The sequence below is a fragment of the Oncorhynchus keta genome, chromosome 12 (assembly GCF_023373465.1).
Source record: "Oncorhynchus keta strain PuntledgeMale-10-30-2019 chromosome 12, Oket_V2, whole genome shotgun sequence".
NCBI classification, from domain to species: domain Eukaryota; kingdom Metazoa; phylum Chordata; class Actinopteri; order Salmoniformes; family Salmonidae; genus Oncorhynchus; species Oncorhynchus keta.
This window is the reverse complement of record NC_068432.1, coordinates 32,809,834-32,834,400: the sequence shown is the minus strand read 5'-3', so window position 1 is coordinate 32,834,400 and position 24,567 is coordinate 32,809,834. Positions and strand designations below refer to the sequence as shown.

Below are 24,567 nucleotides of genomic sequence, written 5' to 3'. Positions count from 1 at the left end.
TGGCAGGATCCTGGGACAGATAGCAACGCTTACAGCAATTTAGCACAACAGAGCCCCAGGTTTCAAAATAAAATGTTTAGAAAAACGGTCAGCTTTTAAAGCAAGGTCGTTAGTTCAGATTTCAGCGTTTGACCGCGTGTAACAACAAAAAACATGTTGCGCTCTGATGACGTTGTGTCCTTTAGTAGTGGTTTCTTTGCAGCAATTCAACCATGAAGGCGTGATTCACACGGTCTCCTCTGAACAGTTGATGTTGAGGTGTGTCTGTTACTTGAAATCTGAAGCATTTATTTGGCCTGCAATTTCTGAGATTGGTAACTAATTAACTTATCCTGCAAAGAGGTAACTCTGGGTCTTCCGTTACTGTGGCGGTCCTCATGAGAGCCAGTTTCATCATAGTGCTTGATGGTTTTTAAGACTGCACTTGAAGAAATTGTCAAAGTTCAAGAAACTTTCCGGATTGACTGACCATCATGTCTTAAAATAATAATGGACTGTCGTTTCTCTTTGCTTTGAGCGGTTCTTGCCATAATATGGCCTTGGTCTCTTACCAAATAGGGCCATCTTCTGTATACCAACCCTACCTTGTCACAACACAACTGATAGGCTCAAACGCATTAAGAAGAAAATAAATTCCACAAATTAACAAGGCACACCTGTTAATTGAAATGCATTCCAGATGATTACCTCATTAAGCTGTTCAAGAAAAAGCCAAGAGTGCACAAAGCTGTTAATGCAAAGGGTGGCTACCTTGAAGAATATATAATACATTTGGATTTAACACTTTTTTGGTTCCTACATGATTCCATGTGTGTTATTTCATAGTTTTGATGTCTTCACTATTACTCTACAATGTAAAAAATTGTAAAAAGAAAAGAAACCCCCCTGAAATGAGTAGGTGTCCAAACCTTTGACTGGTACTGTAGGTATAATAGTAACACCCATGTTTTGGGTGTAGAGTAACACTCACTTTCCCAAACGCACACATTGCAGTCCCTCAATTATTTATTGGGGAATGTTTTCAGAGCACTAAGACGTTGTGTGTGGGAGGCAGCTCAGTACGCAATGCCTTAGCACGTCTCCCAGGGCGATGGGTGGGCTAACATGGGTCTCTTTATTCCTGGCTGCCCACAAATCCACTGTCTGGAAGACAGGAGCAAGCAGGTACAGGGCTGGAGCTGGGGCTAAGACTAGGGTTGTGGCTGAGACTGGGGATGGGGCTGAGGTGAGGAGACATGCCAACAGTTTGGCCCTAAGGAGGAGAGACGTCAGCTCTGAACTCTGGGTTTAGTCAGTGCTTCCCACAGCCAGCATCACACGGTGGGCTAACTCCTCTATACTGTACTCTACTGGATACTTCACAGAACAACTGAACTTACTTAGAATGAGAGGATTTGGTAGGTTTGGGTAGGGGGCACTTCGAAGGCATGGCTGGCTTTTAATTCAAGTATCTTCTGTGAATTAATGACAACAAGCGGTGATGGGGAAGGTAACTAGCGTTGGATTAAAACAGCTCATACAGCGCAGGGGGAAAGAACTGAAGCCCCCCATCAATTTAACTTACAGGAAGTACCATACACACTATATGACAAGCCCAAAAAATTAAAGCCTGTTTAAATATAAAGGCAGGATGTGCAGTCAGTATACTCTGAACCATACAAAACTAGTGACTTTACAATGCTTTAGCAGAGTGCTGGCGGATCACTAAAACACATGAACTTAGTGATACCAAATGGTTGTCTTTGCAAGGTCTGCAACATTTACTGGCCGAACAAGATCTCTAAAGCATGTAAGACAGGATGTAAAAATATGGCTATTGAGATCAAGATGCACAGGATCCATTGGGTTGGACAGGTGCTGAGAGGATGTCTCAATAAAGAATCCATAAAGTAGCGCACTAATGGACAACAACTGTAAAATACAAGGAAGGCAGACCAAAGACAACAGACAGTGGTGGCTGAGCTAGATCTCTCAGGGGACCCAAGCTATAGCAAGAGACTGTAGTGGCATAGATTGAGGTCTTAAGTCCCAATACAGACAAAGAAGACCAAGTCTTGTGTCACCGCAAAAGTACTAGAACATATGCTTGTTGAGATGGTGACATGCTTGAGGCTCTAGTGAGCTGACCCTGGGTCTTCGGGGCAGACTTGCCTTGATGGTACGGTCACCGGATGCTGACACGATGTACTTGTCATCGAAGTCCACCACATTGACCGCTGCTCTGTGGCCGACCAGCACGCGGCGCAGACTGATGTCGGTGGGTGAGGCCATGTCCCACACGGCAATGGAACGGTCCTTAGAGCACGTCACCATCAGACCGTTACAGAACCGCAAGTGGAGGACCGCCTCATTGTGGTGGATCAGAGTGTTCAGCACCTCCCCAGTGTTCACATCCCACACCCTGAGACATAGAGAAATCATCAATATCAAGCACAATATATGACACTCTTCTCTTCAATAAAACAAGTTTTGGAGCTTCCTGGGGCACAGGTAAGAGGGCAGAGGACAACAGCAGGAGAGGGGTTGGTGCCGACCTGACGGTGGAGTCTGAGGAGCCGGTGACGATGACCCGCTCATCATACTGCAGACACAACACAGAGCCTGTATGACCGGTCAGGATCTTCAGACACTCCAGAGACTGCTTATCCCAGATCTACACAGATAAGGCGGTGAGACTTTTATCTCAAAATATGATCTATAAAAAAAATTAACTACACGTTGCAATGACACTTTGTAAGGCACTGTGTTCAAAATTTGGATCTTGTATTCAAAATATCCAGTAGGCATTAGAATATTCACCCCCTTCAGTCAAGAATAAACAGGAACACCAACCTTAATGGAGTTGTCTCGGAGGCCGCTGATGATCTTGTCGTCGTCATACTGCAGACAGTAAACCCCCTTACTGTTCTCTGAACGACACTGGATCCGCTGCAGATTGTGCCGACCACACCTCCAGTTAGCCTCGATCGTCTGCGTGAGGGAGAGGGGCGTGGAGCCAGGTCAGTGAATGGGAAACACAGGAAAGATCAGTGAGAGTAAGGTTAATGAGAGAGGGCAAGGGGAGCAGCACCTCTATGTCCTGGATGATTTTGGGGTAAAGGGAGCGGTAGTAGGAGTTTGGTGGGACTTCTGTGGTTCGATTTTTGAACAGGTACTTCTCCCTAGGAGAGAGAAAAAAGAATCAAAGTGAATGTGCGTTTTTAATTTTTTATGCACAAATATATTCATCTTAACAACATCAATGGTCTTTTTCTAAGGTGAGGACACTTGGATACAGTTTTGGAAACAGGCTAACATGTAGATTCTTGAAAACAAATGGAAAGATATTGTGATCCATGGTGACCCAGCCAGTGGTCCCAGTCCGTACTCACCACTGGTGCCTCTCTGACAAGCCTTTCCAGAGAGGGTCTGTACGGACCATACGCTCTATGAGTTTCTTCCACAGCATGCCCTCTGAGATGACCCTCTGCCACTCCTTACACACCAGCTCTGCCGAGCAGAGAGAACGCGCATCCAAGAACGACAGGATGTTCTCCGCTATGTGGTCCAGACCCTGAGCTATAACCACAAGGAGAGACAGTGCAACACAGTTTAACAATGATTAGAAGTACATGTGTATTGCGAATGTTTGGATGAACGGAGTCTGTAAAGCGCTTTCCCTTGGAGCATGCAGTGGTGGTTAGGTGATATATTATGTGTATGTGCATTAATTTGGGGCGTTAAATACAATTAGCTGTTGAAAGTCTTTACAGAGTGATTATTATTATTATTTATTAAACTTTTAATCCAATCTCCATTTTTTCACCCAAAAGTCTGTTTCCACACAATGCCCTCTGTCCTCTTCGTTGGCAGTAGTTACAGTCTCTTGCGGTGCTAAAACATCCACTATGTGCGCAGCTTTGAATAACACATTTGAAGGAAAACCTACAGAAAGTTCAACCATAAAAAACACATTCACAAAGCATTTTAGATAACAGGAACATTTTCCTTTGCACAGAAGTAACTAGTTAGTTATGCTAATGGTAGCAAGCTACAGTATATCACAAAATTGAGTACACCCCTCACATTTTGTAAATATTTGAGTATATCTTTTCATGTGACAACACTGAAGAAATGACACTTTGCTAGTAGTGACTGTACAGCTTGTATAACTGTGTAAATTTGCTGTCCCTTCAAAATAACTCAACACACAGCGATTAATGTCTAAACCGCTGGCAACAAAAGTGAGTACACCCCTATGTGAAAATGTCCAAATTGGGCCCAATTAGCCCTTTTCCCTCCCTGGTGTCATGTGACTCATTAGTGTTACAAGGTCTCAGGTGTGTTAAATTTGGTGTCATCGCTCTCACACTCCCTCATACCGACTGGTCACTGGAAGTTCAACATGGCATCTCATGGCAAAGAACTGAGGATCTGAAAAAAATAAATTGTTGCTCTACATAAAGATGGCCAGGCCTATAAGAAGATTGCCAAGACCCTGAAACTGAGCTGCAGCACGGTGGCCAAGACCATACAGCGGTTTAACTGGACAGGTTCCACCCAGAACAGGCCTCGCCATGGTCGACCAAAGAAGTTGAGTGCACGTGCTCAGCATCATATACAGAGGTTGTCTTTGGGACATAAACGTATGAGTGCTGCCAGCATTGCTGCAGAGGTGGGGGGGGTCAGCCTGCCAGTGCTCAGACCATACACCGTACACTGCATCAAATTGGTCTGCATGACTGTCGTCCCAGAAGGAAGCCTCATCTAAAGATGAAGTACAAGAAAGCCCGCAAACAGTTTGCTGAAGACAAGCAGACTAAGGACATGGATTACTGGAACAATGTCCTGTGGTCTGATGAGACCAAGAAATGTATTTGGTCCAGATGGTGACAGGCGTGTGTGGCGGCAACCAGGTGAAATTACAAAGACAAGTGTGTCTTGCCTACAGGGGGCAGCAGGGTAGCCTAGTGGTTAGAGTGTTGGACTAGTAACCGAAAGGTTGCAAGTTCGAATCCCCGAGCTGAAAAGGTACAAATCTGCCGTTCTGCCCCTGAACAGGCAGTTAACCCACTGTTAACTGGCAGTCATTGAAAATAAGAATTTGTTCTTAACTGACTTGCCTAGTAAAATAAAAATAAAATAAAAATAAACAGTCAAGTATAGTGGTGGGAGTGTCATGGTCTGGGGCTGCATGAGTGCTGCCGGCACTGGGGAGCTACAGTTCATTGAGGGAATCATGAATGCCAACATGTACTGTGACATACTGAAGCAGAGCATGATCCCCTCCCTTCGGAGACTGGGCCGCAGGGCAGTATTCTGGCATGATAATGACCCCAAACACACCTCCAAGACGACTACTGCCTTGCTAAAGAAGCTGAGGTTAAAGGTGATGGACAGGCCAAGCATGTCTCCAGACCTAAACCCTATTGAGCATCTGTGGGGCATCTATTGAACATACAGCTATTGAATACAGATCGCTCCATGATCAATTTGATCGTTTACTAATACCTAAACTTGGATTACAGAAGTAGGTTGAAGTGCGTTGGGAAATGTGCATTTTCCCATGGATTTCACGGTGTTCATAAATTGACATTTTGGGTATATATGGACCGATTTAATCTAACAAAGAATCTCGTCAAAGGTAATGAATGTTTTATATTTTATTTCTGCGTTTTGTGTAGCGCCGGCTACCGCAAAATCTGTTGTTTATGTGACTTCCTGGTATTTTGGGGGGTGCATGCTATCAGATAATAGCTTATCATGCTTTCGCCGAAAAGCATTTTACAAATCTGACTTGGTGCCTAGATTCACAACGAGTGCAGCTTTAATTCAATACATTGAATGTGTGTTTTAATGAAAGTTTGAGTTAACGAAAACTATAGGTGGCGCTCTGAAATTTCCGCTGATTGATGTTCCTGCAGTGGGACTATATTCTGCGTCATCCTTAAGAATGTGTTTGAGCCAATCAGTTGTGTTGTTGTGACAAGGTAGTGGTGGTATACAGAAGATAGCCCTATTTGGTAAAAGACCAAGTATTTTGGCAAGAACAGCTAAAATAAGCAAAGAGAAACTGCAGTCCATTATTACTTTAAGACATGAAGATCAGTCAATACGGAACATTAAGAACTTTGAAAGTTTCTTCAAGTGTAGTTGCAAAAACCATCAAGCGCTATGATGAAACTGGCTCTCATGAGGACCGCCATAGGAAAGGAAGACCCAGAGTTACCTCTGCAACAAAGGATAAGTTAATTAGAGTTAACTGCCTCAAATTGCAGCCCAAATAAATGCTTCAGAGTTCAAGTAACAAACTCATCTCAACATCAACTGTTCAGAGGAGACTGTGTGAATCAGGCATCCATGGTCAAATTGCTGCAAAGAAACCACTACTAAAGGACACCAATATGAAGGACTTGCTTGGGCCAAGAAACATGAGCAATGGACATCAGCACGGTGGAAATGTATCCTTTGGTATAAGAGTCCAAATTTGAGATTTTTGGTTCCAACCGCCGTGTCTTTATGAGACGTGGTGTGAGTGAACAGATGATCTCTGCATTTGTATTTGCATGTGTAGGAGGTGTTATGATGTGGGGGTGCTTTGCTGGTGACACTGTCAGTGGCTTATTTTGAAATTAAGGCACACTTAACCAGCATAGCTACCACAGCATTCTGCAGCGATATGCCATCCAATCTGGTTTGGGCTTAGTGGGACTATAATCTGTTATTCAACAGGAAAATGACCCAACACACCTCCAGGCTGTGTCATGGCTATTTTACCAAGAAGGAGAGTGATGGAGTGCTGCATCAGATGACCTGGCCTCCACAATCCCCTGACAACCCAATTGAGATGGTTTGGAATGAGTCAGACCACAGATTGAAGGAAAAGCAGCCAACAAGTGCTCAACATTTGTGGGAACTCCTTCAAGACTGCCTATCTAAGGTCTTCGAAAGCCAAGTCAACAAACAGGTCACTGACCATCTCGAATCCCACCGTACCTTCTCCGCTGTGCAATCTGGTTTCCGAGGTTTCCGAGCCGGTCACGGGTGCACCTCAGCCACACTCAAGGGACTAAACGATATCATAACCGCCATCGATAAAAGACAGTACTGTGCAGCCGTCTTCATCGACCTTGCCAAGGCCTTCGACTCTGTCAATCACCATATTCTTATCGGCAGACTCAGTAGCCTCGGTTTTTCGGATGACTGCCTTGCCTGGTTCACCAATTACTTTGCAGACAGAGTTCAGTGTGTCAAATCGGAGGGCATGCTGTCCGGTCCTCTGGCAGTCTATGGGGGTGCCACAGGGTTCAATTCTCGGGCCGACTCTTTTCTCTGTATATATCAATGATGTTGCTCTTGCTGCGGGCGATTCCCTGATCCACCTCTACGCAGACGACACAATTCTATATACTTTCGGCCCGTCATTGGACACTGTGCTATCTAACCTCCAAACGAGCTTCAATGCCATACAACACTCCTTCCGTGGCCTCCAACTGCTCTTAAACGCTAGTAAAACCAAATGCATGCTTTTCAACCGATCGCTGCCTGCACCCGCATGCCCGACTAGCATCACCACCCTGGATGGTTCCGACCTTGAATATGTGGACATCTATAAGTACCTAGGTGTCTGGCTAGACTGCAAACTCTCCTTCCAGACTCATATCAAACATCTCCAATCGAAAATCAAATCAAGAGTCGGCTTTCTATTCCGCAACAAAGCCTCCTTCACTCACGCCGCCAAGCTTACCCTAGTAAAACTGACTATCCTACCGATCCTCGACTTCGGCGATGTCATCTACAAAATGGCTTCCAACACTCTACTCAGCAAACTGGATGCAGTCTATCACAGTGCCATCCGTTTTGTCACTAAAGCACCTTATACCACCCACCACTGCGACTTGTATGCTCTAGTCGGCTGGCCCTCGCTACATATTCGTCGCCAGACTCACTGGCTCCATGTCATCTACAAGTCCATGCTAGGTAAAGCTCCGCCTTATCTCAGTTCACTGGTCACGATGGCAACACCCATCCGTAGCACGCACTCCAGCAGGTGCAGCTCACTGATCATCCCTAAAGCCAACACCTAATTTGGCCGCCTTTCGTTCCAGTACTCTGCTGCCTGTGACTCGAACGAACTGCAAAAATCTTTTATCTCCCTCACCAACTTCAAACATCAGCTATCTGAGCAGCTAACCGATCGCTGCAGCTGTACATAGTCTATTGGTAAATAGCCCACCCATTTTCACCTACCTCATTCCCATACTGTTTTTATACTGTTTTTATTTATTTACTTTTCTGCTCTTTTGCACACCAATATCTCTACCTGTACATGACCATCTGATCATTTATCACTCCAGTGCTAATCTGCAAAATTGTAATTATTCGCCTACCTCATGCCTTTTGCACACATTGTATATAGACTCCCCTTTTTTTCTACTGTGTTATTGACTTGTTAATTGTTTACTCCATGTGTAACTCTGTGTTGTCTGTTCACACTGCTATGCTTTATCTTGGCCAGGTCGCAGTTGCAAATGAGAACTTGTTCTCAACTAGCCTACCTGGTTAAATAAAGGTGAAACATTTTTTTTTTTTTTTTAAAGACTGTTGGAAAAGCATTCCAGCTGAAGTTGGTTGAGAGAATGCCAAGAGTGTGAAAAACTGTCAAGGCAAAGGGTGCTACTTTGAAGAATCTCAAATATATTTAGATTTGTTTAAAACTTTTTTGGTTACTACATGACTCCATATGTGTTATTTCAAAGTTGAGATATCTTCACTATTTGTCTACAATGTAGAAAATAGCACAAATAAAGAAAAAACCTTGACTGAATAGGTGTTCTAAAACGTTTGACCGGTAGTGTGTGTGATTTATATTTATTTATAAACTGGGTTTGAGCCCTGAATGCTGATTGGCTGACAGCCGTGGTATATCAGACCGTATACCAAGGGTATGACAAAACATTTTTACTGCTCTAATTAACCAGTTTATAATAGCAATAAGGCACCTCGGGGGCGTGTGGTATATGGCCAATATACCACGGCTAAAGGCTGTATGCAGGCACTCCGCGTTGCATCGTGCAAAAGAACTGCCCTTAGCCGTGGTATATTGGCCATATACCACACCTCCTCGTGCATTATTGCTTAAATATATTACTCCGACTAAAACAAATCTTGGTCGACTAACAGCCTAACGACCAAACAATCGACCAGTCAACTAACTATGGGTCAGCCCTAATTACTACAAACACCTTTATAGGGTTCCAACACGGCCATATCGCCATGTTGTATCGCTTGTTTAAGGAAGACAGAGGCCAAGAGGCTAATTAGCACCACCTGTGCTAATTAGCTATCTAGCGTGCATGAACACCTATGTGTAAGCATAACTGGAGAAGTGTAGTTCGTCAGCTGGAGGTACACACAGCCATATGGATCTGTGCAAACCTGCTACAGTAAATGTATATTTTTTATTTGAAAGATTATGTCTCACTGATATGAAAGATAAGTTCCATAGGTTTTGAAAAACGTATGGAAAGCAATGACTGACATTTCTAAACGTTAAAACAGAGCGTCGGGATTGTAGTTCACATGGTCCCATAAGGCATCATGGGTTCTCAAGAGCAAGTGTGTACCATACCTGGCAGTGCAGTGATGAAGTCCCTTTGGAGCATGGGTTTGAGGTAGGAGTTGATGTGGCCGTGTTGGTAGTGGCACATGCGTGAGATCAGGTGTTCCACAAACTCCACCTGGTCAGCCTCAGACCACTGGTCAAACAGCTGGATGCACACTTCCTTCTCCTTCTCATAGTTCCCTTCCGACGGTCGCTTCCTTGAGCCAGTCATCAGACCGTTCGTGATCGTCTGAACACAGAGGAGAATAGGTTAAAAACCAGAGCTTCAGTCTACATGGCTCTCTTGTCAAATGAGGGATGGGCTTTGGGCCTTAATCCTGCTAAACAGTGTACAGAACTCTATGGGCCGGATTCCTTGACAATCTTATTGTGCATTCTTAAGTCCAAATCTTGCCTTAATCTGTGTCTAGGAAACTGGCTTTATATGCTGAGTATGGTTTTGGTACATGTGGATTTCCTTTTCAAATCGGTGGCTAAGAAGACATTGTGCTATGAGAAGTGTTTTTCTGACTTAAAGGCTACACTATAGTCTAGCATTAGTATACTCACTGTTTCACTGAGCACTGTAAACAATGGCTAGATTGTCAAGATTGATAGCACACTTTTAAGAGAAGTATGAAGACAAAAAAGTGTAGATAAACCATTAGTGTATGTGCTCAGAGGTGGACTAGGATAATAAGCTACCATTACACTTCAGTGAATGACTGTCTGGCCGTGGACAGTTTGCTAACCTTGAACACTGTAGTTTTCTTTGATCGTTCATCCGTCTGGGAGTCCATGAAAGTGGAGTTCTGAGGGGGGGGCGACACAGGCCATTAGTACATCAAGAGACACATACTATTCATTAACAGCCAGCCCAAACCTTCTGGTCCAAACTGTACAAAATCCAATTTACTATGGGGACCAAATTACAATGCCAGGCTAAGAGGCTTGCCATAATTTCTCATCTGAAGAAGCTGTCAGTCAAAGTAAACTAACTCCTTGAGCGTCGGGAGCTGGATTTAATTTATGTTAGCGGATGCTTTTTGAATATGAGGGGAGGGAAGAATCCATGGCTGATCTAACAGCTGCGCCGTTTCCAGACCTGTAGAGCCATGTCAATCTGAAACCTGTGTTCAAAAGATAGCCAACCTGACAAGGTCTGATTTCATGGCAGTGCAAGGTAATTTATGATTTAGCCTAATAACACCAGATGGACTGATACTAACAGCATTTAAAATATATGGAGAACAGGGAAATGCTAGGGATGGCAACATTTGTATCCTGAGGGGTTTCATTGCCACCCCATTTTTATGAGTGTGTGTGTCCTGGCTGTGTCTAAATGTTATCAGCCTTACTGTCCTCCTGGATGCGTGAGGGTGTTTGTCTGGAGCGACAAATGACTTACAACTGAACCTCCCAGTATGTGCGTGTTGCCAAAACACATGCAGTTGATGTTGCATACATTACTCCTGCCTGTATCCACAAAAAATAGAAATCATAATAATTTGCGCCACCATTTCCTGGTTGCTAAAATTCAAATAGTTAGCCTAATTTCAGTTTGTGACAAAACAAGCAAGTATAGCGTAAAGTATCAATGTACCATCGAAACCATTGTGAAATACAGTATTTTTGGTTACAGAAAATGTATTTTCAGCTGTTTGAAGCTTTGTACAAAACCAAAACTAAGATGGAAAAATGAAACTTAAAACGCAGAGCATAGAAATAGTGTACATAGAACAGATATACCACTTCTTAGATTTGCTTTCAATGAGAGTGACAGCTCTATAACACATTTCTATGTGAATTTGGTCAGGTCGCCCCAAAAAGTTACATATTGCAACTTTGAGTGTCATATGACATTAGCCTAACATATGTCACAAGCTTAGACTGGCATGCTCTGTCCAATAGAAAAGCACAGGGCTAGGCAGCTAATGTCACTTTGTAAGATAGTGCCAGTGACATATTGTGTGGAAACAGGGATGATCGACATGGACAAAGATTTAAGGTGACAAAACAGAGAACACTGGCTGGAACAAATGCACCGATGGAGGTGCATAACCACTGTCAGTAGCTAGCTATATTATAAGATATGTGGATGACAGCAATCTATGGATGTCTAAATCAAAAATATAATCTACAGGTACAGGTTTCTTCCTAGGTTTTGGCCTTTCTAGGGAGTTTTTCCTAGCCACTGTGCTTCTACACCTGCATTGCTTGCTGTTTGGGGTTTTAGGCTGGGTTTCTGTACAGCACTTTGAGATATCAGCTGATGTACGAAGGGCTATATAAATACATTTGATTTGATTAGGTAGCTAGCTAATATTAATGCCTAGCTAACCTAACATAGCATGCCTAAAATAAACTAGCTAGCTGTTACAGAGAGGAAGAGGTGAAGTGAGAGAACTGGGCACAAAATCTGTCTTCTCCAGTTGGCGGCATATTTCTTGCCCACCAAGAGAGAAGGTAAGGTAAAATTTGTTTTTGCATTCTGAAGCTGCTAACCAAGCAGGCTGCTTGTTAGTTATTTCCTCATGTTTTGATCCAATTCTAAATTGTATTCATTCAACATTGCTATGCTAAACAAATCATTGACATGTCGCAAGCTAGCAGAGATTCAATGATGAGACAAGAACTTAAATATATAATGATTGAATACATTTCCAATAGGCCAACATAGGCAACAACTACTGTTAGAGAGTCAGAACTAACCAAGCTAGTTGATGAGGTTAGTGACATTTCCATTGATGGCACAAAACTGGAAGAACTATCCATGGTAGAGCCAGGTTTATGACAGCCAGCACTTGCCTCTTCTTTGGCGGAGAATACCGTTGCCAGCTAAAATGGTACTCCATCACTTTCCGATCTCCATGTTAGGGGCTGCCAATAGCTATTAAGTGAGCTCTAACACCAACTCTGACATTATTTCCCTTGCCTCCAGGCCCGTATCGGCTCCATTTTGGATTCTGAAGTTGCGACCCAAGCTGGCTGGTCCTTAGTTATTTTCTCATATTTTCACCAGGTCATTAATTCTAAGTCATTCTAATCATATCGAATAGGCCAACACAGGATGCACTGTCCTGGTTAATTAACCTCTTAAGACTCTAGGGGCAGTATTTCATTTTTGGATAAAAAGACGTGCCCGTTTTAAGCGCAATATTTTGTCACGAAAAGATGCTCGACTATGCATGGAATTGATAGCTTTGGAAAGAAAACACTGACGTTTCCAGAACTGCAAAGATTTTCACTGTGAGTGCCCGAGAACAAAAGCTTCAGGCAAAACCAAGATGTTTCTGCAACCAGGAAATGAACAGGATTTCTGAGGCTACGTTTTGCATTATCTCCTTATATGGCTGTGAATGCGACAGGAATGAGCCTACCTTTCTATCGTTTCCCCAAGGGGTCTGGAGCATTGTGACGTATTTGCAGGCATATCATTGGAAGATTGACCATAAGAGAATACATTTGCCAAGTGTCCGCACGGTGTCCTGCGTGGAAATTGGTGCGCAAAACTCAGCTGCTGGTATTTTTCCATGGGATTCTGAGAAAAAAACATGCTTCCACGAACGGCATATCAATGAAGAGATATTTGACAAAACACCTTGAGGATTGATTCAAACAACGTTTGCCATGTTTCGGTCGATATTATGGAGTTAATTCGGAAAAAAGTTTGACGTTTAGGTGACTGAATTTTCGGTTCGTTTCGGTAGCCAAATGCATAGTAACAAAACGGAACGTTGTGTCCTACACAAGAATCTTTCAGGAAAAACTGGACATCTGCTATGTAACTGAGAGTCTCCTCATTGAAACATCTGAAGTTCTTCAAAGGTAAATTATTTTATTTGATTCCATTGCTGGTTTTTGTGAATATGTTGCGAGCTATATGCTACACTAAATGCTAAGCTAGCCATCAACACTCTTACACAAATGATTGATTTTCTATGGTTCAAAAGCATATTTTGAAAATCTGAGATGACAGTGTTGTTAAGAAAAGGCTAAGCTTGAGAGCAGGCATATTTATTTCATTTGCGATTTTTAGAAATCGTTAACGTTGCGTTATGGTAATGAGCTTGAGGCTGTAGTCACGATACCGGATCCGGGATGGCTCGGCGCAAGAGGTTAATCAAATGGAATTCTGAGTGTTTATGGTTTATTAGTGGTAGGTGGGGATGGCAGTAATGCAATATATTCCATGGCTAGAATGTAAACACGAAGCAACCAAACTCCTGCTTTATGTCATATATCTTGTGCTATAGTTCGGAGAGAAAAAAAACACATGACTGGGGCAGTGGTTCAAACTCATACAAGACCCAACCTCGTCCACTTACCCTTGCCTTATGCCCTTGGGGGAATCCCCATCACCATCTTGTAGGGCGGTCCAAATGATTAGCCAAGCAAGGGAGGTTTGCAACGTAAGCCCCTTAGCCCTCATTTTTAGTAGAGTTTGAGAGTTTACAATTATGTTCACTCCGGGGCCTGAAACTGCCCATAATTCAATTCACAACAACGTTTGCTAAAAAATATAAAACAACATCAACGGAGAAGTCAACATACAAGTGTAAGTAAAAGCTAATGTAAAAAAGGTTAGAAATTGTACTACTAATGCACAAATACGTCTCGTAAAAGTAATGTTTGGTTAGCTTTCGGAAATTGTAGAAATAAAACATTTTCCTTCTTCAGAAGTTCCAGCTAGGCAGACAAACGTTAGTTAGCCATCACACAGTAGGAGTATATTAATAATTACATAGTAAATAAGTAGACATGCAATCATAATTGACTGCAGCACATAGAAAGCACCCAGAAGCTACCAGTGGTTGAAAACACAATTATCGCGGGGTGAACGAGTGATGAATTTCTGGGCAAGGGCGGTCCATTTAAAAATCATCCCTTGAGGGGGCTCAAGATGGGAGGGTGTAGCATGAGAGGGTGTAACATTTCTATCTGAGGAACAATTTTAGGCTTCTCTCAGTTGCAATTTTTTGTCTAGCCATGAATAATTTTGTAATTAATCAAACCATTGAATTAGATCAGGACATGACCAAACTGTTGCTGGGATAATGGATGTTGAAACTTCAAGGAGAAAAGAGGCATTGCTAAAACTCCCTCATATGCTTGCAGTATAAAAAAGGGGGTGAATGTGATTCATACCCAAATACCCCAACCAAGGAGCAACTTCCAAAGAAGCTGAGAAGTGAACCATCACTGAGCCAGCTACAGGAAACATCATCCACATCCTCAGGGCAAAAATCAAAGAGAGTGCAGATGACATCATGGATTTGGTGAAAAATAAGACTATCAGCATCGTTAACCTGAAGAAAGCGATTGATTTCAATGCTGTGGAAGTAAAAACTCTGAAGCAGCAAAACGCAACATTGAAAATTCAGGTTGCAAACCTGGAGAAGAAACTCACTGAAATGGAGTCAAAGGTAAACGGGGAGGACCGGTAGGGTCGGAGATGGAATCTCAGAATTATGGAATAGCAGAAACCTCTGACAAGAATATCAAAGCAAGAGTGAAGGACATTTGCTGGGCAATAGTCCTGGAGGAGGGGGCAAAACATTGTTGCAGGTTCTCTGGGTGTAGTGCACCGCCTGGATAGGCTGAGAGATGGGGAAACAACCAGCCACCACGATCAGTGATCATGAGATTCATCTCCAGGACAGAGAGGGATCCGACATGGAAATGTGCAAAGAAAAATGACTATTTAAAGAACAACAAGGTGAGGTTCAAGGAGGATCTGACAGCATTTGACAAAGAAGCTCAGAATCGTCTGTGGCCGATGATTGAGAAAACAAGGAAGGAGGGGAAAAGTTCTTACTTTGAGTTGTGCAGGACTGAGTATTATTTGCATCTCATAAAACTTGATATTTCTTGAGGAAGAGCATTGTTCGTGTGAGCCAAGTGTTTTTAAATGGCAGGGAAATTCACACACACTTAATGTTAGCTTGATGGCTATTCATTTTACCAATCAATGGCACAATGTTATTTGCAATTGTATGGAAATATGTACATATACAGTTGAAATCGGAAGTTTACATACACTCAGGTTGGAGTCAATATAACTCGTTTTTCAACCACTCCACAAATTACTTGTTAACAAACTGTAGTTTTGGCAAGTCGTTTAGGAGACTCAGTACTTCTTTCCTTAACATCATGGGAAAATCAAGAGATATCAGCCAAGACCTTAGAAAAAAAATTGTAGACCTCCACAAATCAGGTTCATCCGTGGGAGCAATTTCCAAACACCTCAAGGTTCATCTGTACAAACAATAGTATGCAAGTATAAACACCATGAGACAACGCAGTCGTCATATCGTTCAGGAAGGAGATGCGTTCTGTCTCCAAAAGATGAACGTACTTGTGTGCAAATCAAGTGCAAATCAATCTCAGAACAGCAGCAGAGGACCTTGTGAAGATGCTGGAGGAAACAGGTACAAAAGCATCTATATCCACAGTAAAACGAGTCCTATATCGATGTAACCTGAGGCAGCTCAGCAAGGAAGAAGCCACTGCTCCAAAACCGCAATAAAAAAGACAGACTACGGTTTGCAACTGCACATGGAGACAAAGATTGTACTTTTCTTCTGATGAAACAAAAATAGAACTGTTTGGCCATTATGACCATCGTTATTTTTGGAGGAAAAAGGGAGGCTTGCAAGCCAAAGAACATCATCCCAACTGTGAAGCACGGGGGTGGCGGCATCTTGTTGTGGGGGTGCTTTGCTGCAGGACGGACTGGTGCACTTCACAGAATAGATGGCATCGTGAGGTAGGAAAATTATATGGATATATTGAAGCAAGATCTCAAAACATCAGTCAGGGAGTTAAAGCTTGGTCGCAAATGGGCCTTGGAAAAGGACAATGAACCCAAGCATACTTCCAAAGTCGTGGCAAAATGGCTTAAGGACAACACAGTCAATGTTTTGGAGTGGCCATCACAAAGCCCTGACCTCTATCCCATAAAATTTGTGGGCAGAATTGAAAAGGCGAGAGTGCGAGCAAGGCGGCCAAAATTCACCCAACATAGTGTGGGAAGCTTGTGGAAGGCTACCTGAAATATTTGAGCAAAGTTAAACAATTTAAAAGGCAATTATATCAAATACTAATTGAGCGTACGCACACTTCTGACCCACTGGGAATGTGACGAAAGAAATAAAAGCTGAAATAAATCACTATTATTCTGACATTTCACATTCTTAAAATAAAGTGGTGATCCTAACTGACCTAAGACAGGAACATTTTACTAGGATAAATGTCAGGAATTGTGAAAAACTGAGTTTAAATGTATTTGGCTAAGGTGTATGTAAACTTCCAACTTCAACTGTATGTATGTGTATATATATAAAATGTAGGTCAACCACTTGCGTGGTGCAAAGGACTGTTTTTATTTGCAACTAGTAAGAACTTGTCTTTGTGAGAACCCACTTCATTAGAACCGACACAAGTTTAATATTCTTCATATAGTCACTGTAATAGTAAATGTTAATTTGATTTTTCTATTAATGCCAGGGGAATCCGTAATATTTTGAAAAGGAAATCTTTATTTTTGTATTGTAAGGGTAAAAGTGCCAACTTGTTTCATTCAAGAAACTCATGTCTGTTCCACAGATACTGTGTTTTGGAAGTGTCAATGGGGGAATGATATTTGGTACTAAACAGTCTGCAGGTGTCGCCATTTTAAAAGGCAACTTTAAGGGTCATATATTGAGTCATGAAGCAGATAATACAGCGAGCTGGATTATATTTTTGGTCGATGTCAACCACATTGAATTAATTGTTGTAAATATTTATGCTACCAATAACAGGTCAAGTAACTTTTATTTATAGACATTGAGAGGAAAATAAGTACAATTATGTATACATTTTCATTGGCCAAAGTAAAAGGGGTGGAGATTAATACAGTATAACATGATTATTTAGATAGATGATTATAAGGATAGCAATTCTGTTTGTGAGATAAGGAATATATGTCTACGGTTAGGTGTTCTAGATATAAGAAACCAGATAAGATGATGTTTACATGGAGTACCAAAGATGTATCTATACAATTCTGTATTGATTTCTGGCTGATATCTGAAGATATGGCTGACAAAGTTGATGCAGACTCAATTGAACCATCAATTTTAACAGACCACAAAGGGATCTCAATAAAGATAAATATGCATGGTTTGTAAACAAAAAAAAGTTAGTAACGGTTACTGGAAAATTAATAAGACGTTACTAGAGAATTAAGTATTTAAGAAGGATGTAGCAGGATTTCCTGATAAATACTGGAATTGTGCCTGTGTTATGAATAGGTTTAGAAGTTACTGTGGGCTAATGAAATTTGATAAGGCTTTCGGCTATTTTAATGGGGAAAGAAATTGATTGTGCCAAGAGAGAGAGAATATGACAAAAGGAAATAATGGATTATAAAAAAAAACTGAACTCACTCATCAGGAATTACTGGAGCTATCATCATTGCAAATGCAGTTAGACTGTATCTACGAGGAAAAGGCCCGGGGAGCATTTGTAAAACAGACAAAATTGGATGGAAGAGGGAAAGAAAAATCCAAAATATTTAATTAATTTAGAAAAAAGGACAGGCAAAAACACTTCCATATGTAAATTAATGATCAATAATACTCCCAATGAAAATCCAAAATAAATCTCTCAGCATGTTGCCCAGTTTTATCAGAATCTGGATACATCAGCCCAGTCAACTTCCAATACAGATATGCTAAGATATACTAAAGAATTCAGGGATTTTCGTGACAAGTTAGCTGAAATTGAGTTGAGACTGCATTAAAAGCCTTAATGAAAATAGGTCCCCTGGAAATGGTTTAATTAGCAAGTTTTATAAAGCTTTCAATGATAAATTGATCCCTTTCATTCTTGCTATGTTCCAAGAATCAATAGGAAAATGGGAGTTACCGGCTTCCTTAAAGCAAGGTGTAATTACTTTGATTCCCAAAACTAATAAGGATAGTCTTTATATCGACAACTGGAGACCCATTAGCCAGTTGAAATAATGGGAAATTATTTGCCCTTGTATTTGCTAAGAGGTTGAAACAAGACTTGCATCATAATTGATGAAGAACAATCAGGTTTTATACATGGTCGACACATTAGTAATAACATCAGGTTGATCTTAGATATGATTGACTATAATGACCTCATCCTTGATGATAGTTTTCTTATGTTTGTTGATTTTTATAAAGCTTTTTACACTGTAGAACATGAGTTTATGTTCAAAGCAATACGTTTTTTGGGGGTTTGGTGACTTTTTTTTAAAGCAGTCCAAACTTTATCTCATGGTTGTACTAGCTCTGTAAAATTAGCTCACGGGACATCCAAAATATTTAATATTGGGCGTGGCATTAGGCAGGGCTGCCCAATTAGTCAATTTATATTGGTTACTCAAATTATGGCTCTTCATATCAGGAAAGTGAATTTTCAAGGTGTTCCAGCACTTGGCAATGAATTTAAACTATATAAACTGGCTGATGATACCACCATATTTTTTGAGAGACAGAAATGAGGTTTCTGAAGCAGTTTCCTGTATTGAAGACCTTTCCTTAGTTTCGGGTTTGAAAATGTATATCAATAAGTCGGTCTTATTTCCACTCAAGGATTGTTTTTTTTCCAGAAGTATATGGTATCTCATTTAAAGATAAGGTTACTTATCTTGGAATTGTTAAATGCAAGGATGAAAAACAAAGGAGTGAAATAAACTTTAATCCCATTGAAAAAACAAAAGAAATTGAACCTCTGGTTGCTGAGAGATATTTCATTATACGGTTGGGTTTTATTGTCCAAAGCTGAAGGGTTATCCAGATCGGGTTGTCTCGTTATCGCTTGAATTATCCCCTAAAATTATAAAGAACTTAGATAAGATTCTGTATAATTTTATTTGGAGGAACAAGCCTCACTATCTAGAAAGATATTCTCACTAATACCAAAGAACAAGGTCTTGAGGTTTTAGATTTCAATACTCTAAATAATAATTTTAAAATAAACTGGATTCTGAAGTATATTAAGAACCAGAACAGTATTTAGAATGTCTTCCCTAAGTATTTATTTGACTCTGTTGGTGGTTTAGACATTTTGCTTCAATGTCATTTTGATGTTGATAAAATCACAGTAAAATTGGCCAAATTTCATAAGCAGGCAATTTTAGCTTGGATGTTAGTATATAAACACAATTTTCCCCTCACAGATACTTTCTATGAAACAACAGAGATATATGATTTAAAAGTAAGTATTTTTTTTTCATAACTGCTTTGAGAATAAAATTATTTTGGTTGGTCAGTTACTGAATGAGGATGGAAATCCACTCTCATATGGGGAATTTCTTGATAAGTTTAAAATTCCCAAAAACCCTGAAAGAATATGCAATTTTGTGTGATGCGATTCCAATGGGGGGGTTGTATATATATTTTTTTAAATTCCTGTGGTTGATGTAACAGATGTTAATATTGCCAATTCATTTATTTTTATGTACATCAAAGATAAATGTAGTAATAAACAGATTAGGAATATTGTTTTGTTGTGACACTACAAATCCCTCAGCAAGGTTATTTTGGTTAAATATCTATGGTGATATACAATTAGGGAAAGCATGGCAAATTGCTAACAAATATGTATCAGTAACAAGGTAAAGGAAGTTTAATTTAAAATGATACATAGAATTTATCCTGTGAAACATGTTTTATAAAGATTCAAGCTGAATATTGGCTGTAAATGTAATTTCTGTGGAGTGGAGAAGGAGACCATATTGAATTTGTTTTTGTCTGTATTTATTGTAGATTTCTTCGGATTGACATATAATTTAATTTAAAAAAAATATAGGACTGGTTGTACAAGTTAATGGTTTTGATAAAATGATTTATTTCAGAAATTCTGAAATAGTATCGCTATACTAAATAGTATCTAGATACTGGTGTCCAGGCCCTTCGAATTATTAGTTTCACCTTCATTCTTGGGCTAGCTTGCCTACTGCAGTGTTTGTAAAATGATACATTGTTGTACAGGTCGCAGAGGTAAAACAGGTAGGTTGAGACAAACCCAACTGTTGCAAACCAATTAGTAGTATGGAAAAAATAGTGTATACGCTTTTTTCCCCGAGGAAGATGAAGGTTATGAATTTCCTGCCTGGGTTGCGGGACACACCACGTCGTCGGCTGGTATGGCGGCGGAAGTTGTCCCACAAGCAACATCCACGATGCAAACAACCCTTTGTATCATTCTGAATAACGAATCCAGTTCACCTTGCTAATTTTTGCCTGATGAGATTGTCATACGGACTTGCTACCTACCTACTCGTAAAATAGCTTTAACGCAGTCCGTCTGCTTCAACATAACGTAGTAGTGACTTAGTTAACTGACATTCGCTTTACTGGTAGTTAACCAACGTTACTTCCTTCTGCGCAGCTTTATTAAAATGCCACTTATTGATACTGAACTCCAGTGCTCGGGTGGGGAGTGTCTGTTTTAGCTAACGCTAGCAAGGAATAAGTTTATATCTGGGTAGCTATCTTACCATACCTAAGACAAATCGTTAGTTATGTGCTCAATAAAAGGTACATTAATCTGAACCCTAAATTTAGGTTTGATCTGATAACTTGTGCAGTGGTTAACGTAACTTGTTTGAGCCAGACAAACGGTGCAGCGGAGACTCAGTGAGATCCAATCGCCTAGTTTACTTTCCTACATAACGAGTTAACCAGTTTAACTGTAACTAGTTAGCATCTGACGGGGCCACTTCACGGCCCTCTACTATTACTTGCCGAATCAATCTTCGTCATGTCGACCTTTAAATTACCGTTCGGATGATAATCACTCGTTTCCCAGTCATTCCCCAAAACATTATGCTGTTAACTAGAATAATGAATCATAAGCCACTGGTTAATGTTAGATCACGGACATTGGGCCCTACCTCTGCTCGCTAGCCCAGGTAACTACTAGCTAACGCTAGTTAGCATCTATTTTGTCTGTCATCTCGACCCTCCGGTCAGTTCCAAATCCTTTCGATCGAAACCGCTCTCGGGAGATACTACCATATTACGTCCACCGACACACGTTCACATCAATATGAGGCAGCGAGTAATCCGTTTCAAAACTCACCATCTGCTCCAACGTTTTGTCCTCCATCTCCGGCTCCATATTCTTGTTCCCCGAAACTCACTCGCTGCGAAAAATGGAAACCCAGCCCTGCGTCGGCCTGCAGCTGATATGACGTCACAGAAGACAGGATTGGGGAGGGGTTCACTCAAGCATAGATGCACTTGGTTGGTCAAACATTATAATGAAGGTGTTGTTGTCATGTGCTATTTCGTGGTTGGCTCTTTTCTGCTGCTAAGACATAGATGTTGTGTGCTTGTTAGAGGGTCTACCTGAGCATAGTGCTGCGCAGATTGTGTGATATATAAATGACTTCCACTTCGAAAAGACTAGTTACAACAATCCTTCATGATGTAAATAGTAGCGAATCTATACTGTGCCTGGGATTGGGGAGATGATTGATAGTTAAATAAATACAAATTGGCTTAACTCTTTATTGTATAGTATAGTAGTATAATGATGCATTCTACTTAGCAATTATTATGTTGGCAAGGGTTGGACATTGATTAATGTAACACATTTCCCTTTAAGCAGTGAAGAGAATAGTGTATTATTCACAGATCAGTGATGTACCAATACACTGAACAATTCCTTTTGAAAACAATGCAAAAGACAATATTTACTTGGCGTGTACTGAATAAGCCCTGAATCAAACTGCACACCCCTGAAGAAAACACAAGAAAGGGCTAGAGGTGTCACTACTCCAGACGGCCAATGTTCTGAAAGAGCTGCAAAATCTGAACCCCTACAATTCAGCCGGTCTAGACAATCTGGACCCTCTCTTTCTAAAATTATCCACCACAATTGTTGCAACCCCTATTCCTAGCCTGTTCAACCTCTCGTGTCATCTGAGATCCCCAAAGATTGGAAAACTGCCGCAGTCATCCCCCTCTTCAAAGGGGGAGACAATCTAGACCCAAACTGTTACAGACCTATATCCATCCTACCCTGCCTTTCTAAGGACTTTGAAAGCCAAGTTAACAAACAGATCACAGACCATTTCAAATCCCACCGTACCTTCTCCGCTATGCAATGTGGTTTCCGAGCTGGTCATGGGTGCACGTCAGCCACACTCAATGTCCTAAACGCTATCATAACCGCCATCGATAAGAGACAATACTGTACAGCTGTATTCATCGACCTGGCCAAGGCTTTCGAATCTGTCAATCACCACATTCTTATCGACAGACTCAACAGCCTTGGTTTCTCAAATGACTGCCTCGCCTGCTTCACCAACTTCTTCTCAAATTGAGTTCAGTGTGTCAAATCGGAGGGCCTGTTGTCCGGACCTCTGGAAGTCTCTATGGGGGTGCCACAGGGTTCAATTCTCAAGCCGACTCTTTTCTCTGTATACATCAATGATGTCACTCTTGCTGCTGGTGATTCTCTGATCTATCTCTACGCAGACGACACCATTCTGTATACTTCTGGCCCTTCTTTGGACACTGTGTTAACTAATCTCCAAACGATCTTCAATGCCATACAACACTCCTTCCGTGGCCGTCAACTGTTATTAAATGCTAGTAAAACATGCTCTTTCACCGATCACTGCCTGCCCAACCAGCATCACTACTCTGGACGGTTCTGACTTAGAATGTGGACAAATACAAATACCTAGGTGTCTGGTTAGATTGTAAACTCTCCTTCCAGACTCACATTAAGCATCTCCAATCCAAAATTAAATCTGGAATCAGCTTCCCATTTCGCAACAAAGCATCCTTCACTCATGCTGCCAAACATACCCTCGTAAAACTGACTATCCTACTGATCCTTGACTTCGGCGATGTAATTTACAAAATAACATCCAACACGCTACTCCATCACAGTGCCATCCGTTTTGTAAAAAAAAGCCCCATATACTACCCACCACTGCGACCTTACGCTCTTGTTGGATGGCCCTCGCTTCATATTCATCGCCAAACCCACTGGCTCCAGGTCATCTAAGTCTTTGCTAGGTACCATGTGTATGTGACAATTTGTAAGTCGCTCTGGATAAGAGCGTCTGCTAAATGACTTAAATGTAAATGTGTAAATGTAAAGCACCACCTTATCTCAGCTCACTGGTCACCATAGCAGCACCCACCCGTAGCACGCGCTCTAGCAGGTATCACTGGTCACCTCCAAAGCCAAATCCTACTTTGGCCACCTTTCCTTCCAATTCTCTGCTGCCAATGACTGGAACGAATTACAAAAATCACTGAAGTTGGACTCTCATATCTCCGTCACTAACTTTTAGCACCAGCTGTCAGAGCAGCTCACAGATCACTGCACCTGGTACATAACCCATCTGTAAATAGCCCATCCAAATACCTCATCCCAATACTGTTATTTTTTTTGCTCCTTTGCACCCCATTATCTCTACTTGCACATTCATATTCTGCACATCTATCACGCCAGTGTTTAATTGCTACATTGTAATTATTTCTCCACTATGGCCTATTTATTGCCGTACCTTATTTGCACACACTGTATATAGATGTTCTATTGTGTTATGTACTGTATGTTTGTTTATTCCACGTGTAACTGTGTTGTGTCGCACTGCTTTGCTTTATCTTGGCCAAGTCACAGTTGAAAACAATTATCATTTACAACTGGCCGACCTGGTTAAATAAAGGTGAAAAAAAGACCCTAGTTCGATTCCAGGTTGTATCACAACTGGCCATGATTTGCAGTCGCATAACGCGGTGGACAATTGGCCCAGCGTCATCTGGGTTAGGGTTTTGCCAGGGTAAGCAGTCATTGTAAGTAAGAATTTGTTCTTAACTGACTTGTCTAAAATAAAAGGTTAAAAAAAAGGTAATATGCAGAAATAGCTCCCATAATCCTAATTTTCTGTAAATATAGGACATCCACTGGGACAACCAAAAGTCTTGACACCAGAC

General features: G+C 41.2%; 1 protein-coding gene across 3 annotated transcripts in view; it reads right to left on the bottom strand.

Moving 5' to 3' along the window:
- The window catches only part of LOC118391373 (F-box and WD repeat domain-containing 11-B), a 33,854-nt gene extending 12,012 nt beyond the window's left edge, over positions 1–21,842 (bottom strand). For 2 of the 3 annotated variants that reach the window (XM_035782726.2, XM_052458025.1), the window contains exons 1-8: positions 21,689–21,842; positions 10,336–10,395; positions 9,611–9,833; positions 3,372–3,558; positions 3,071–3,161; positions 2,833–2,970; positions 2,535–2,653; positions 2,152–2,401 (exon numbers count right to left, since the gene is read on the bottom strand). In XM_035782726.2, coding sequence (XP_035638619.1) covers positions 2,152–2,401; positions 2,535–2,653; positions 2,833–2,970; positions 3,071–3,161; positions 3,372–3,558; positions 9,611–9,833; positions 10,336–10,395; positions 21,689–21,727 — 1,107 coding nt within the window. In that variant the 5' untranslated portion in view covers positions 21,728–21,842. Of the gene's footprint in view, positions 1–2,151; positions 2,402–2,534; positions 2,654–2,832; positions 2,971–3,070; positions 3,162–3,371; positions 3,559–9,610; positions 9,834–10,335; positions 10,396–21,500; positions 21,524–21,688 lie in introns of those variants that run through there. The other variant, XM_052458026.1, reaches the window with a different exon arrangement.
- Positions 21,843–24,567: the final 2,725 nt, after the last annotated feature.